The sequence below is a fragment of the Excalfactoria chinensis genome, chromosome 1, assembly GCF_039878825.1.
Source record: "Excalfactoria chinensis isolate bCotChi1 chromosome 1, bCotChi1.hap2, whole genome shotgun sequence".
NCBI lineage: Eukaryota > Metazoa > Chordata > Aves > Galliformes > Phasianidae > Excalfactoria > Excalfactoria chinensis.
Window position 1 is genome coordinate 126,481,077 of NC_092825.1, and position 14,459 is coordinate 126,495,535.

The window sequence follows — 14,459 nt, forward strand, 5'->3', positions numbered from 1 at the left end:
TTAAGAAACTGGCTGACCTTTGTCTGTTTTATGGCTTTGTCTCCGCCCCATATCCTGCATTTTATGGGAGAATAGTGAAGTACAAGGCGGGAAAGAGGCATTTCTGCTCAATCTACATCTCTCCCAGCCATATGTTCCCTCTGCTTTTTCAGGAATCAATATATGTTTATGGTGGCAGTACTCAAGATATGACACCGCACTGTAAGAAGTTGAGGTGCACTAGGGTTTGGAGGGGATTGTCACCTAAGATTTGCTTTTAACGTATACTCTTTTGAGTTTGAAAACATGAAACGAATTGTTCCTGCAGTATAATTCTCCAGTTCAAAACTTACCTTGATAAGAAAGCTTTTGGTACTGAACTACTACAGCTGGTACAAGAAAACTGTGGGTCAAAGCAGGGTAGTTGGACAGTTCTTTAGCTCATACCATTGGGATGCTTTGCCTCCCAAAAAATAGTTTTGGATGCTCAGATAATATACAGTGCTGAGAGTCATAGAAGTGCTGAAAGAGAGAATAGTGATCTGCATGCAGAACATGCTCCGTTTGTGGCTCCCTGAGTGTTTGTAAGCACAACTGGCTCTCGGGAATGTAGGGAAGGATGACGGTGTAGAAGAACTGGTTGGAATCTGCATGCTTGGTAATTAAAAACCACACAACAGTAAAAACAAAAACTCAATATAGGAGAGAAGGCTTTGCATTCGAAATGATGTCTGTGGGAGAACCAGAGCTGGGAGTTTTCAGAGCCAATAACCAGCTGATATAATGGTTGGAGCAGAGTTTTCTTTCTTATTTCATAGCCGTAACAGTTAGTCAAGGGGAAAAGAAGTTGCAGATATTTGAGAGCTGCTAAAATTGAGCGTTACAGATTTACAAGCAAAAGGATCTAATTCTCCTCTCCAATATAAATATTAAAATCAGCGTAACTCTAAACACGTGCATAACTATGTTTATTTAGCTGACCAGTTGTGCTCTTTTCATGTCAGCCTGCTGGCGGGCTGAGGAATTTCCTGTCCTGTGACTTTCCTTGTGGTCTAGACACTAAAACACAATGGGAACTCACTGCAGATATTTTTCTGTTGTTGTTTTGAGAAATGTTTCCAGCTGGAGAGAAATGCCCTGCTGCTCATCATGTGAACTGGAAAAAAAAAGGAAATAGCCACGTGCTGGGAAATTCCCCTTGTGCACTGTTTGGTCTGAGTCTTAAGCTACGGGGAAGCTAAAGTCATAGAAATAACTAGGAGATGATTTGTTCTCCCCATCAACTGGAGCTAGTGATAGTTGTGTCCTGTGAGCTCTTCCTTGCCCAGAAGCACAGTGAATCAAGAATCTGATCTGTACTCTGTTTTCCATTCCAGTCTTTTTTTAAAGGACCTCCTTAGCTGTCATTTGCAGTATTTTCTTGGGAGGACCTAAGTGGAACTTGTAGGAATAATGTTCTGGTTCCATTTCCAGATCTTTAAGAGCTGTGACAACAGTAGGACTTTGTTAAATCCGATAAATATGAAGTCAGACAATAAATCCTATGTTCCCTTACTGCCAAGTGGGCCATCACATTTGCAGTAGGGATAAACAAATGTCAGCATGATACTGCTTCACATTCTGTTGGGTACCATCAAAGCAAGAGAGGCTTTTAAGGCTTTTAAAATTAAGGTGCAGGGCAGATGCAGTAGTTGGAAGGAAACAGGTCTCCAATTCCTCTTTAGGCTCGGTGAACAGATTTTTATTTTCTAACTGCCTCTTCTTTTCCCCATGCCCTTCCCCATCAAAGCAATCCCAAAGAAGACTTTTCAGACTGTGTCTTTTATAAGGGAAAAGCTGGAGTCAATGGCGCAGCCTGTTTGCAAGCTGTGCATCTGCATGTGTTGCCCCAGCCTTCCCAGCTGCTTTTCCTGCAGAGCCTGGCTGTGTCAGGGGTCCTCTGCCATCAGGCCAAGGGCTGGGTGCCAGTTCTGGGATCCAGCCAAGCACAGCAGGATGCTCTCAATACTCAGACTTCTTGTCCTGCTGTAACCTGTGTCCCCTGATGCCATGTGCTCATCCTTATCAGCTGCCGGAGCACTGGCATGGAGCTACTCCACTGACAAGTTGGGGCCCTGTGAGCATTATTTATTTCTGTTCCTCACACAGAGACTTAATGGAGCCTTCCATAGTGGTTCCCCATCATCAGGGGTGATCTCTCTTCCTTGCCTCCAGTTTCATCTGCAGGACTGTGGTGGCTTTGGAAAACAAAGCAGCTGAAGGAGGAAGAAAAGGGGACAAGCTTTGAATATCTGTACTAGAGCCACCTTCTTGCCAGTTCAGCCTGTGCTGTATTGGCTATTAATTATTAAAGAATCAAAGAACCGTAGAATGGTTTGGGTTGGAAGGGACATTAAACACCATCCAGTTCCAACTCCTTGCCATGGGCTGAGTTGCCACTCACTAGATCAGGCTGCCCAGGGCCTGATCTGATCTGGCCTTTTCTGTGCAGTCCCTCACTGCCCTCTGAGGAAGTAATTATTTCTGAACACTTAACCTAATATTCCCCTCTTTTAGTTTAAAGCCATTCTTCCTTGCCCTATTACCATCAGACCATGTAAAAAGTTGCTCTCCCTCCTGCTTATGAGCTCCCTTTAAGTACTGAAAGGCCACAGTGAGGTGTCCCTAGAATCAAAAAGAACTGCTGATAAAGTCAGTTGTGAGCCTTGCCCTTCATTTGTGGCCTTCGCATATTGTGAGTTGCATTCCAGGCTGTGTGCAGTACTGTTCAGTACTGTTGTAAAGTGGTTAAATGCTGGACTGGTTTTGCATTGTTCTTGGTGTACTTTTCTACCAGTTTAATGATAAATGGCCTTAGTGAAAACTTGATCACTTTGTATCTAGGGATGGTGTAAGTGATGGAATTGTCCTGGTTGCTACCTGTGCAGAAGTTGTAATGTACATTCCCTCACAGTATTCTTTCCTGTTGCTTCTTCCTTTCAAACCAGTCATACTCCCTTCTGCTTGTGCAGATTATCCAGAGCCTCAAATTATCCCTTGCTGTTCTCCTTATGTTTTGTACAGATAAGAACTACTGAGGCTCATCTGTTACCTCAGTGTAGGAATCTGGTGTTTTTGTTGTGGGATAATGACCTTTTCCAAGTAGAAGCTTTGTCCTAAGAACCAGGCAGCTAAGGAGTTTGTCATTTGGGGTATTGATGTGGTATTACCATGCATCCCTGTCACTGGTTATCAGGAAAGCATATCTTTGGGTGGAATCTGGAGTAAAGCTGGCGTGGTCGTAAATACTGTGTGGTCATAAATACTGTGGGAGATCTCAGTGGTTGCAGCAGTTTCTCCTTCTTTGTTCTTTTGGATTGTTCTGTGGGGCTTTGCATTTGTCAGAGCAGGCGTTTTTAGCACTTATCTTTCTCTGGAGATAAACCATTATTTCTCCTTTTGTGGCTAGGTAAGAAGAACAAGTTGCGAGTTTACTATTTGTCCTGGTTGAGAAATAAAATCCTTCACAATGATCCCGAAGTGGAAAAGAAACAGGGTTGGACAACGGTGGGTGACTTGGAAGGCTGTGTGCACTATAAAGTTGGTAAGTGACAAATGAATTTATCAAATTGTTGGATGAGATCTAGCTGAGAACGAGAATGGCAGTTTAAGATCTGTTTCTGACTGTTTTCCATATGGCTGAGGACAGACTTTTCATTTGAAGCATCAGAATAGATGGCAAGCTATTGGGTTAGACCAAACATGAGGTGCTGGGCTGTGAACTGGTGCAGGCACAGATCCTCCATCCCTATTCTTCCTGTCACGGGTGCAACTTCCAGGAGAAGGCTGGTAGGGACAGTAGGGGCTGGTGGCATTTCTCCAGCTCTGTTAAACCCTGGGGATGACAGAGGGACTCTTGTCAACCAGCGTTTGCTCTCTCTGCCAGCAGGTTTCCCTGTTATTTTACCATGCTGAAATCAAATTCTGGAGAGGAGTGAGAAACATCTCATTTTTAATGTAGCTTTTTAAGACTAGCAGGGATAGGAAAAAAAAAAAAGAGCGTAGGAGGAAAAAGTAAGCCCAGCTAGTGCACGAGCTTTGGGGAAGCATCTGGGAACAGAAGCATATGTTTAACTTCAGGATGATTCATTGACTCCCTTTAGCTCATGAACTTTCCTAATGCTGTCTCAGATCCACTGCTGTACAGTTATGGGATTACGAGGATGAAGTGTGTTTTCACTAGGCAGGCGCCTTTTGAGTGCCCTTAGGTTGCTTGAATGGATTTGGCCTGTAGAAGCTTCTGCCACAGCTAGTCAAAGACATGTTGCATTTTCGCCATGTGCAGTGAGCCTGCTGCCCTGCAGGTGGGGATATGAACTAAGAGCTCTTTCTTATGCTTCAGTGTCATGATGCATCTTAATGGACCCTGGGTGTTGCATTTGGTTTGGTTTTCTCCTAAGAGTCAGCTCATGTCAGTCAGTGTAGAGCAGCAGCAGTCAGACTGAGCTGTTTCTTTCTGTCATGCACAAGCTCTTGCAGAAGGGTGCAATCAATAACCATCGCAGTAAGTGACTGCTGAACCTTGAGCTTGACCCCAAAAACAATTAATAATGTACTTCTCTGGTATCATACCCCAGAGTGTCAGCAGCATAATGAAGTGGCCTGTTAACAATACATTAACAGCTATTGAAAGGAGGCTTTCCAGTAGGGAAGCGTGAGAAACAAAGAGCATTCTTTTCCAGATGAAGGGTGATTTGTTGCAGTCTGGCACTGGACTTCCCTCTGAACCAGAAACATACAGTAGACTTCTTCAGGTAGTGAGAGGCCCCTTTGACAGCTGTGCCTCAGTTCCCAAGAAGGATGAGCCTTGTGAATAGTTGTTCTGGAGGTTACCAGTAAGGCAGCTGGCACTGATCGCTTCCTTGTCTCTTTGATGCAATGGTGTTTCAGACGTCAAGCTGAAGTGGTATTTATGGATCTCAGTTGCTTCAGGCAACTTTTGGCTCCTCTCAGTGATAAATTGCTCTTTTGAAACTTAAGATTTGGGTGAATTCCCAGATAGCACCCAGAGCAAACAGTGAGGATTATCAAAGGTTCCCTTTCACAGATAAGGTGGTTTTGTTCAATATCCCCTTCTTCCCCAAGAAAATATTCCAATAAGTCTCACAAGCCAGACAAGACTGAACAAAAGCTCTGTTTTTCCATCGGTACAGCTGTGGAGGTTGAGAGGCTTTTTTTGTCTGCTGAAGTGTCAAGTCTTCTAACACTTAAAGCTCATGTTCTTGTTTCCCTGTAGAATAAAAGGGGGAACAAATAATAAGCTTTGTCTCCCTACTGCCTACTAAGAGATAGCAACAACAGGCTTTTACAGTGGGTAGGATATCTGAAATACCTTAGAATAGTATTTACTAAAGAAATGTTCTTCTCACAAGTCTGAGATTCTTCACTCCAGCCCTGTTTCAAAATCGATTTTGGTTAGGAGATAATAATGGCAGCTGGAGATGTAGGGATTTACTCATTGCTTTCAAAATGCATTCCGCTCCTTTAATACGTGAAAAGATAGAGAAAGCCTCCTTAAATATATGTCATCCAAATAATGCCTTTTTTATTCTCCTCCTCCAAAGAGAGCATAAGAAACAGGTTAACAAACCTCAGTATTCTGAACGTCCCCACAGTCTCTTCCTACACAAATGAAGACAGTAGCTGCAAATGCAGATCCAGCCACACTAATTGAATGGCGGTTTCTAAATGTTCAGTTCCCTCCTACAAAAGTAGCACTTCCTTGAAGCATTTTGTGGCTGAAATGCTACAGTTGTTGCATTTGTATGTCAAATGAGAGAAAAAAAAAAGATTGCAAAATGTTGTTTCTGAACTGTCCATGAGAAACTCCTGACTCCTTAGCAGCCCTAACAACCTTTCCATTCCTTAGGCGGAAGGTAGGATTTGTCACCAGAATTGTCACTAAGGTGACTTGAGCTCGTGTTTTACTTGAGAATTAGAGGTAAGGTCAGTTGGAGACAGCTCAGGTAGTACAGTTTGTTTGCATTTGGTCAGCTACCTGTTTCCTTTAAACTATCACCCGAGGAAGAGCTTTTTGGCAGCCACTTAGACATTTTCTGTGAAGTTTTTGGCAACAGTTATTCTTTTGGGCAATAAACAAGAACAAAAATGTTGCCTTTTGTTTTTGAAATGGGCTTGTTTCTCCACTTTTCAGTTCCCTTCTTCCCCTCCTTTTCTCTGGGGAATTTTTCCACCAGCATAAAATACCACTGCCAGTGGTATGTGATTGTGACTGCCAATACAGCACCACTGTCATTGGCTTCTTTTATTGGAAACATCCCTGCCTGAAAGCTGTTTTCTTGATGAGCTAGCACAGTCTAACATGGAAAGAAAAGTGTAAATAAGTGTATCCTGGCTAGATAATTGGAAGCGTGATGTCAGGTTCAATTACTGACAAGAGTAATGATTTTTGTGGTACGAATGTGTCAAAATACTTAGCTGTTTAGAATTAGCAGTTCTAAAATGAAGCATTACTAAAAACCTTCAGACGTACATAAGCATGGGGAAATAGCGTCGCTTTCTGTTTACTGAATTAATTTTTGTTTTGGTTTAATTTCAGTAAAATATGAAAGAATCAAATTCTTGGTAATTGCATTGAAGAGTTCTGTGGAAGTCTATGCATGGGCGCCAAAGCCATACCACAAATTTATGGCCTTTAAGGTAACAGTATATTTCAGCCATCTGTTGTGTTTTCACATATTGAGTTACAGTTGCCCCTTGTACAAAAATGGTCTGAGGTTTTGTCATGGTTGTGGTACAGGTTCTCTGGTAAATCTGCCATGAATTTCTTATTGTATTTTCATTTATGGATGCAGTAGGGTTGGATCTGAGGCTCTAGGCTTTGTACCTAGAATACTGAATTACAAACAAGCATAAATGAATGTTCAAAACAACACAAAATCAGCAGTTTGTATCCTTGCTATAAATAAAACATGAAGCCGAGAGAAGCGAGCTGAGTCTGAGCATCTTCATGTAAGCAGAAGATGTCATTAGATTATGTTCAGCTTTGTTGTACTTTGAATTCAGCAAGAATGAATTTAGCTGCCTTGGTGTAATTACCAAACTGATTTGCAGACAATCAGTTACTGCTGGCTGTGCAGATTGAAGTAAACGCTACAAGAGTATCAAATTGCTTTCCCAAAAGTTGAGGGCAGTTCTTAGTGAAAACAAACAGACCGATGAAAGTAAACCCCAGGGAAAAGAGTGTATAATACTACGTGATTGAAATGGAACAGGGTGCTGAGCGGTCTCTCCTTGTCTGTGGAAGATGTTAGCCTCTAACTGCTCTGGTGGATGAAGGCCAAAGGCCTGCTGGAGGAGTAGACTCATCAGCTGTGCATTAACAGCATGCTTTTATAAGACCTGTCGAGGTTCTAAACAGTAAAGTAAATCTCACTGATTGTTTTCTTGCAGTCGTTTGGTGAATTGGTACATAAGCCATTGCTGGTGGATCTAACTGTAGAAGAGGGTCAGAGACTAAAAGTCATTTATGGCTCCTGTGCTGGCTTCCATGCTGTTGACGTGGATTCAGGATCAGTCTACGATATTTATCTACCAACACATGTAAGAGTTCTTCCTGGGGTGGGGAGTTTCTTTCCTTCTGGTTTGCCTCTCCTTCCTTTTTCTCAGATGAAAAATGTGTCAGGCTGTCCCTTTGGACAGAGGGAACTGGTGGAGGGGGACAGACGTGGCTTAGGGCCTTGGGCCTTGTCCTCTGTCCTGTCCTCATGGTCAGTGTATCTCCTTGCCTGGGAGCTGCCTGCTCAGATGTGGGTTTCGGGGGTGATAGGTAGATGGCTGAGTGCATAGCAAATGATCAACTGCAGGGAAAGTGGCAGTATGAATGATATCACTGCCCTCTGATAATATTTAGCAGGCTTGGCAAAGGTCACGTGGCTTCATCTCTGCCTGTGGAAACAAGTGGGCACTCCTACAGAGAAGTTCATCTTTCCTGTCTTATAGATGTCTGCCTTAAGATGAAAGAATTAATTCCCTAAAGTTTTCTGTTGTTGCTGCTGTGTAGGGTGTCTAAGTTGGAGGGAGAGCTAGTGCCGATCCTTGGTAGGCTATCAGACAAACATCGGCATTCACCTAGGCCTTTCTCCTAGCATGGGCTCTTCAGTATTAAAGTTAAAAAATGACTTTGTCCTCACTTCTGACTCTTCAGATCCAGAGCAGTATCCAACCTCACGCAATCATAATTCTCCCAAATACGGATGGAATGGAGCTACTGGTCTGCTATGAGGATGAAGGAGTTTATGTAAACACATATGGAAGGATCACCAAAGATGTGGTTCTACAGTGGGGAGAAATGCCAACTTCAGTTGGTAAGTGTCCTGACAGAATCAAATGTAATGTGCTGTGAGAGAGTGGGAGTGCAGAGAGTGGGCAGAAGAAAAATGCATCAAGTTTTACCTCAGATTCAGAAGCAGCGAAGCTGTAATATTGCTGAAAAACAGCAGCGCAAAGTTCAGAGAAATTGCATGAATCCATTTCATGTTGAGTTTTTTAGAACAAGATCCAGGCAAAAGTCTTGTGGACTTCAGGATTAAAAAACTTCTTTATCGTACAACATGATCTTTGCAGACCATTAAAGAATTTTTCCTAGAGAACAACGAAATTATGAAAACCATTAAGTATAAAGATATGTAAGGTGGCACACAGGATATTATTACAGGCTGATAACAGTCTATCTGATTTGATGGGTTTATTTTAATTATCTGAGGATTGCTTATCTATCTTTGCATGATAGTGTAATCGCCTGTTGGTATGGGAGCTCTTGATGCCTACGCTGCATTATTACAGTGCTGAGCATGGCATGGGTTGTGGTTGCACCTTGGTTTTGTTGTGCAAACACATTGAGTTTGCATGTTTTGGATTGGACTCATGTATCATTAGGTTACTGCTAAAGTTATTGCTGCTTTTAGAGCAACATGAGCAATAAGGGAGAAGGAAATTTAAAGTTTAGTGCATGGCATGTTCACTCTGCTGCATTTAACTCTTAACTAGATCTGAAAGCAAGCAGATTATATCAACTGGCAAATTGGAGAGCCCTGGGGACTGAAGTGGCTGTGAAGTAAATGGCACCAAGGCAGTTGATAGCATCAGAATATCTCATCTGACAATTCTAATAAAACATTTGGCTCAGTTATCACTAGTGACATATGTGAAAATATTCTGACACGATGGTATATGTGTTGGTACAGACGTGTGTTGTACTGTAGCTTGGTTTAATTTCACTGAAAATTAATGTGAAAAAAGATAACATAAATGGGGAAGTATTATGAAATTAAATCTTCTTAAATTTTCCTTGTTAAGATGTGTTGTGCTTCTTTTTATTTATTTATTTATTTTTTCTGCTCAGTGTGCATACAAATCAGAGGCAACAGCTTATTCTTCACTAAGTTCCCATATGTTATTTCTGGCAGCATTCCTAAGACCATCCATCAAATTGCTTTTTGAATATACCTATTCTGGTGCCTTTCTCCTTCATTCAGTTTTTAATGCTAGCAGGAACAGATTTTTTTCCTCATGCCAGTACTAATCTGTTTCCCCCAGTGATACCCTGAGGAATAAATGCTCGTTTTCAATTTATTTGTGTGCGAAGGAAAGCAGAAGGACAAATAAGAGGACTTCCACTTGGAGAGCTTAATATGAACCTTTTTTAAAATATGCAGAGCACTTGTCAGGCCAGCTGGCTTTCTTGGGAAGGAAAGCAGATTTTGGAAGCATTATTCCTATTAAAGGCAGCTAACTTGATGTATTTTTTTTTTTTCCTAATTTTCCCATTCTGTGTTATTTTCTTTTGCCAACAAACTCCTTCAAAGCAAGGAAGTGACACTGTAAGACACCAAAATGGTGCTGGGGATGTTCCGGAGCGGATAGGCTTTGTCTGTTTAAACTTTGGGTTCTGTTTTCTCCTTGTCAACACCTAATTAACCTGTCTCGTTGCCAAACTTGTGAGGAAAAATCTTTGTAAAACTCAGTGTTCCTTCCATTTAATTGAAGGTTGGAAAGCTTCTATTGTGTCCTAAGTGCTCAGGCACATAATACATTACTAACATGGACAGCTCATGTGGTTATAAAAGGGAAAAAAAAAAAAGGTATTTTGGGGGCATTGTGAAATTGCTGAAGACTGAAATAGAACTCTGAGCATGTGTGTGTTTTTACAGTATGTCCAGGCAGGTCATTGTTAATTACAAAGTTTAAATATATTCCTCTGCTCTCCTAAAAAGCTGCTCTGTGTTGCCCTCTACCTGTCCTTACGGGCTGTGTTGTACTATGTTTTCTCTCCACAGCATATATTCGATCCAACCAGATAATGGGCTGGGGAGAAAAAGCAATTGAAATACGCTCGGTAGAAACTGGACACTTGGACGGTGTGTTCATGCACAAAAGGGCACAAAGACTCAAGTTCTTATGTGAACGCAATGACAAGGTATAATCCACCCCCATCCCTGCTTCTTGCCGAGATGATAAATGTGTATTTTAAGCAGTTGCTTGCAGTGAGTTGGCCCCAGTCAGCAGCCAAACACTCCTTTCTCATGTGGAACAGGGAGAAAATAAAAGGAGTGTGAAAGAACTTATGGATCGAGATAAAGACAGCTTAATAAGGAATGCAAAAGCTTGGCTGTGCAAGCCAATTGTAATAAGGAATTAATCAGCTTCTTCCCATCACAGTGATGTCCTCATTCCTCCTCCCTTCTGTCAGATTTTCTTGCCAAGCATACTTTCATACAGTATGGGATATCTCTTTGGGGTCCTCCATCCAGGTGTTGTCCTCTCCCAGCCTTTGGGGGTGAGGAGCCTGGTAAAAGAAAGCCTTGTTGCTGTGCAAGCACCGTTTGTCAACAGCCAAAACACCAGTGCTGTTCTAGCCATGCGTGCAGAACTCAGTACCGTATAGGATGCTATGAACAAAGTCAGCTCCACCTCAGCCAGACACAGTACATAGCTGTAATGGCCCTGCAGATGTCACAGGCAGCAGACTAAGGAAAGTCTCTGCTTCCTTACCTGTTGAATGTCTCTTTTCTTCACAGGTTTTCTTTGCCTCCGTACGGTCGGGTGGAAGCAGTCAAGTTTATTTCATGACCCTTGGCAGGACTTCTCTTCTGAGCTGGTAGAAGCAGCGGGCTTTGGCGAGGAATTGCTGACATCCAGAGTCTGAGATCTTCATAACTCGGAATTATTTTCAACTGGAGTACAGACCTGCACTAACGCAGCACTCTGTGTAAATGTGTGTGCAGGCATCACTGGTGTTAGGTTTCTTTTTGTTTTTCAACTGAGGCTGCGAGGCAGCTGGTGCTGTAAAGATATTGCCATCAGGTGCTACAGTGTCTTTGAGGTTTGGGATCACGCTTGAAAGCTACAGGTCTTTTTTTGCCTTCAGCTCCAGGATTCCTAGGCTTTGAAGGACTCTGTTTGTTAGTGTTAAAACAGAGGGGGGGGAAAAAAAACAGGAAAACGAAACGGATTTACCATGGACATGCTGTTGAGTGGACAGGAGGCAGGCAAGAGAAGGTGAGAAGTGGTGTAGAGAGTCAGAAAGGCTGAAACAGAAGGGCAGATCTAATCTTATCTAGTAACGTTAGCAATGTATTTAATTGACATTTCTTTTTTTTTTTTGTAATGTGACAATATGTGGACAGAGAGGAAGGTGCAGGTTTTAAGAAGTTAATATTTATAAAATGTGAAAGACGCAGTGACTAGGATGGAGAACTTCTTCTTGGGGACAGGGAGGGTGGGAAGGGCTCGGGGTGGAATTCTTGGTTTGGTTGGTCGTTGTTTTTCTTTTTGTTGTTGTTTCTGCAGTTTTCCTTTGGCCTGGCCAATAACTTTAGTCATTTTTCTGTGTACCAGGTATTGCCTGAAACATGTGCAGATGGTTAAAAAAAAAAAAGGTAAAAGGAAAAAAAGAAAAAAAAAAAGGAAAAAAAAAACAGAAAAAAGGAAAAAAAAAAGAGAAAAAAAAAGTTCCTTTTCTATAACGATTCTGTGTTAGGCCAGAACTTGGTTATGTCACAGTATTAGCACTGCCTCAGTTAAAGGTTTAATTTTTGTTTAAACCTAGAAGTGCAACAACAGTTTTACCACAGTCTGCACTCGCAGAACTAAAAAAAAAGAAAAAAAAAAGAAAAAAAAAAAGAAAAGAAATAAAATCCAAACTACATATGTTTATTTTTTTGTGCCTACCTCATTGTTTTTAATGCGTAAAAGAAAAGAGGTGGTTTAGTTTATACATTTTTAGATGAAAAACCATTAATGTCTAATTTAATCTTAATACCAAAACTACCAGATTGAAAGGTTTTCTGACTGTTATCGTGTAGCAAGTTTCAGCAGGAGGAGAGAGTGGGCCGTTGGGGCAATAGCGGTAGCGTTATGGCAGTGAGATGCTGATTATTGTAATTTGCTGACTAAATTTGGAAAGCAAGCGTTTTTCTAAACCAGTTTCATCCTTAATAGAAGTCTGAATTTAGCCTAAAACCAGGGGTTTCACTCTTCTAACACGTGGGCTTAGCAACAGGCAGGTAAATAACTAGGCTAGTTCTATAAACTGTTAAATGTTGTAGGAAACGTTTTGGGGCGGTGATGTTTTTCTTTTTTAAGAATGCAATGCACTAAAACTCTTTTAAGAATGTAGTTAATACTGCTTATTCATAAAAACAACGTATACTTGTGTTTAGATGTAAGATCCCAGCTCTGGCTTGTTTCTTTTTTTTTGTTGTTTTTTGTTTTTTTGTTGTTTTTTGTTTTTTTAAGTCAGTTTTATTTTATGAATAAGTTCTGACATTTGTAATAAATGTCTTGAGAGTAATAATTTGTTTAATGGCTACATGTTCATTACTTGAGAAAATCTTGAGTGTACAATAATCCGTTGGTGATGTAATAATGCACAGTGTCATGATACAGCCATTTTTATTTGCGTTTTGGTTTTTTTTTTTAATTATTATTATTAATATTATTATTCCTTTGGTGGGGTACTTTGTTGACAGCTGCCTTAAGCTGTTCATTCAGTGAACAGGCTCTCAGTGTTCCGTGGGCTTTGTCTTCTGCTGCGTTGAACTTTCTCTCCTGGCATGGCAGGTAGGGCTTTTCCAGCACGTGTGCTCCAGCCAACTGGCGCCCGGCCGCGAGCACGAGCTGTGCAGAGCTGAGACTCAGCCAACTTTCTTTTGATATCAATCCGACTGCTGTAAATCCTTCAAACCCAAGCAGCGTTTCTGCTGAAGGCTCCTTCGAACGTCACAGACAGTGTAAGAGTGAGTGGTAAATGCGTACCACGAGTGCATGTACACACACCCGCACTCCCCACACACCAAAAGAATTAAAACTCGAGAAAGCCTTACATTTGCTGGCAGAGGAGTACCTAGAAATATTTTTTTTAACCGTGTGACTTTTGGATAGCGTTGAAGGTGAAGGATGTGTTCTTTTCATGCCTGGCGCGGTCAGCCAGAGGAACGATGAACCTTTTGTACTTTCACGAACTAAAGGGGACTCGGAGAAGCAACGCGGGTGTAATCGCACATCGGCCCTGTAGTGTAGCTTACCCCAGCTGATTTGACCCAATGTCAGTCTGCGTGATTTAACTCTTCCAGTGCTCTGTGCTCCAAAATCAATGTAGTCCTTGAAAGCTGATGCTGTTCTCCCGGAGGAAGATGCTCCAGTGCTGTTAGGGATTCCCAGGTCATGGATGCCTGCTGTTGGCATTGGGAGGCTCCTGGGGGCAAGCTCCCACTGTAGAAGTGCCAGGACGGCGACATGGCAAGGTAAACCCAGTATTACAAAACCACTCCGTACACAGACATCGAACTCTAAACAGTGCTTTTGTAAGCAAAGAAGAAAAGAAAAGCTCCTAGGTTTAGTTTTAAGCTTTAATAAGTAATAATTTTCTGTATCTTTAAGTCAAAGTAACCCTAACTTGTATGACTGCAGTGTTTTTATTTTTTATCTTATGCACATGTTATGTTGGAGAAAATGTTTACAGAAATGGTTTTGTTATACTAACGTGCATCACATATTTATGGTTTATTTGAAAGTGATTTTGGTGGGCTTTTTGTTTTTTGGTTTTTTTTTTAGTTTTTCGTAGTAGTAGTAGTAGTACACCTTTTGTGATCTATAACCCCAGGTTCTGCTGATGATAAAAGATGCTAAACGATACTACAACATGACGAACTGCATTAAAATTAACTAATGGTAGAGCTGCAAAGCAGACTTGGTGACAAGTAAAACACTCAGCCTCTTTTTTTTTCTTTTTTTTTCTTTTTTTTTTTTTTTTGCAGTGCTATCTAACTTGTCTTCTGTGTATTATGGAAATTACTGTTTTTTCCCCGTTTTTCCTTAAATAAAGTCAAATTGACACCTGTTGTATGTGGAAAGTATTTTGAATGTCTGCTGGCTGCAGAGATCAAGCTGCATGTTGCCCAATTGCTTGTATACAAACA

General features: G+C 41.4%; 1 protein-coding gene across 9 annotated transcripts in view; it reads left to right on the plus strand.

Annotated features, from left to right (window-relative positions):
- The window catches only part of MAP4K4 (mitogen-activated protein kinase kinase kinase kinase 4), a 143,998-nt gene extending 131,168 nt beyond the window's left edge, over window positions 1-12,830 (plus strand). For 5 of the 9 annotated variants that reach the window (XM_072337796.1, XM_072337814.1, XM_072337824.1 and 2 more), the window contains 6 exons: window positions 3,428-3,562; window positions 6,578-6,678; window positions 7,432-7,581; window positions 8,186-8,345; window positions 10,317-10,456; window positions 11,058-12,829. In XM_072337796.1, coding sequence (XP_072193897.1) covers window positions 3,428-3,562; window positions 6,578-6,678; window positions 7,432-7,581; window positions 8,186-8,345; window positions 10,317-10,456; window positions 11,058-11,141 — 770 coding nt within the window. In that variant the 3' untranslated portion in view covers window positions 11,142-12,829. Of the gene's footprint in view, window positions 1-3,427; window positions 3,563-6,577; window positions 6,679-7,431; window positions 7,582-8,185; window positions 8,346-10,316; window positions 10,457-11,057 lie in introns of all 9 variants that reach the window. The other 4 variants (XM_072337787.1, XM_072337831.1, XM_072337806.1 and 1 more) reach the window with 1 other exon arrangement.
- The last annotated feature ends 1,629 nt before the right edge of the window (window positions 12,831-14,459 follow it).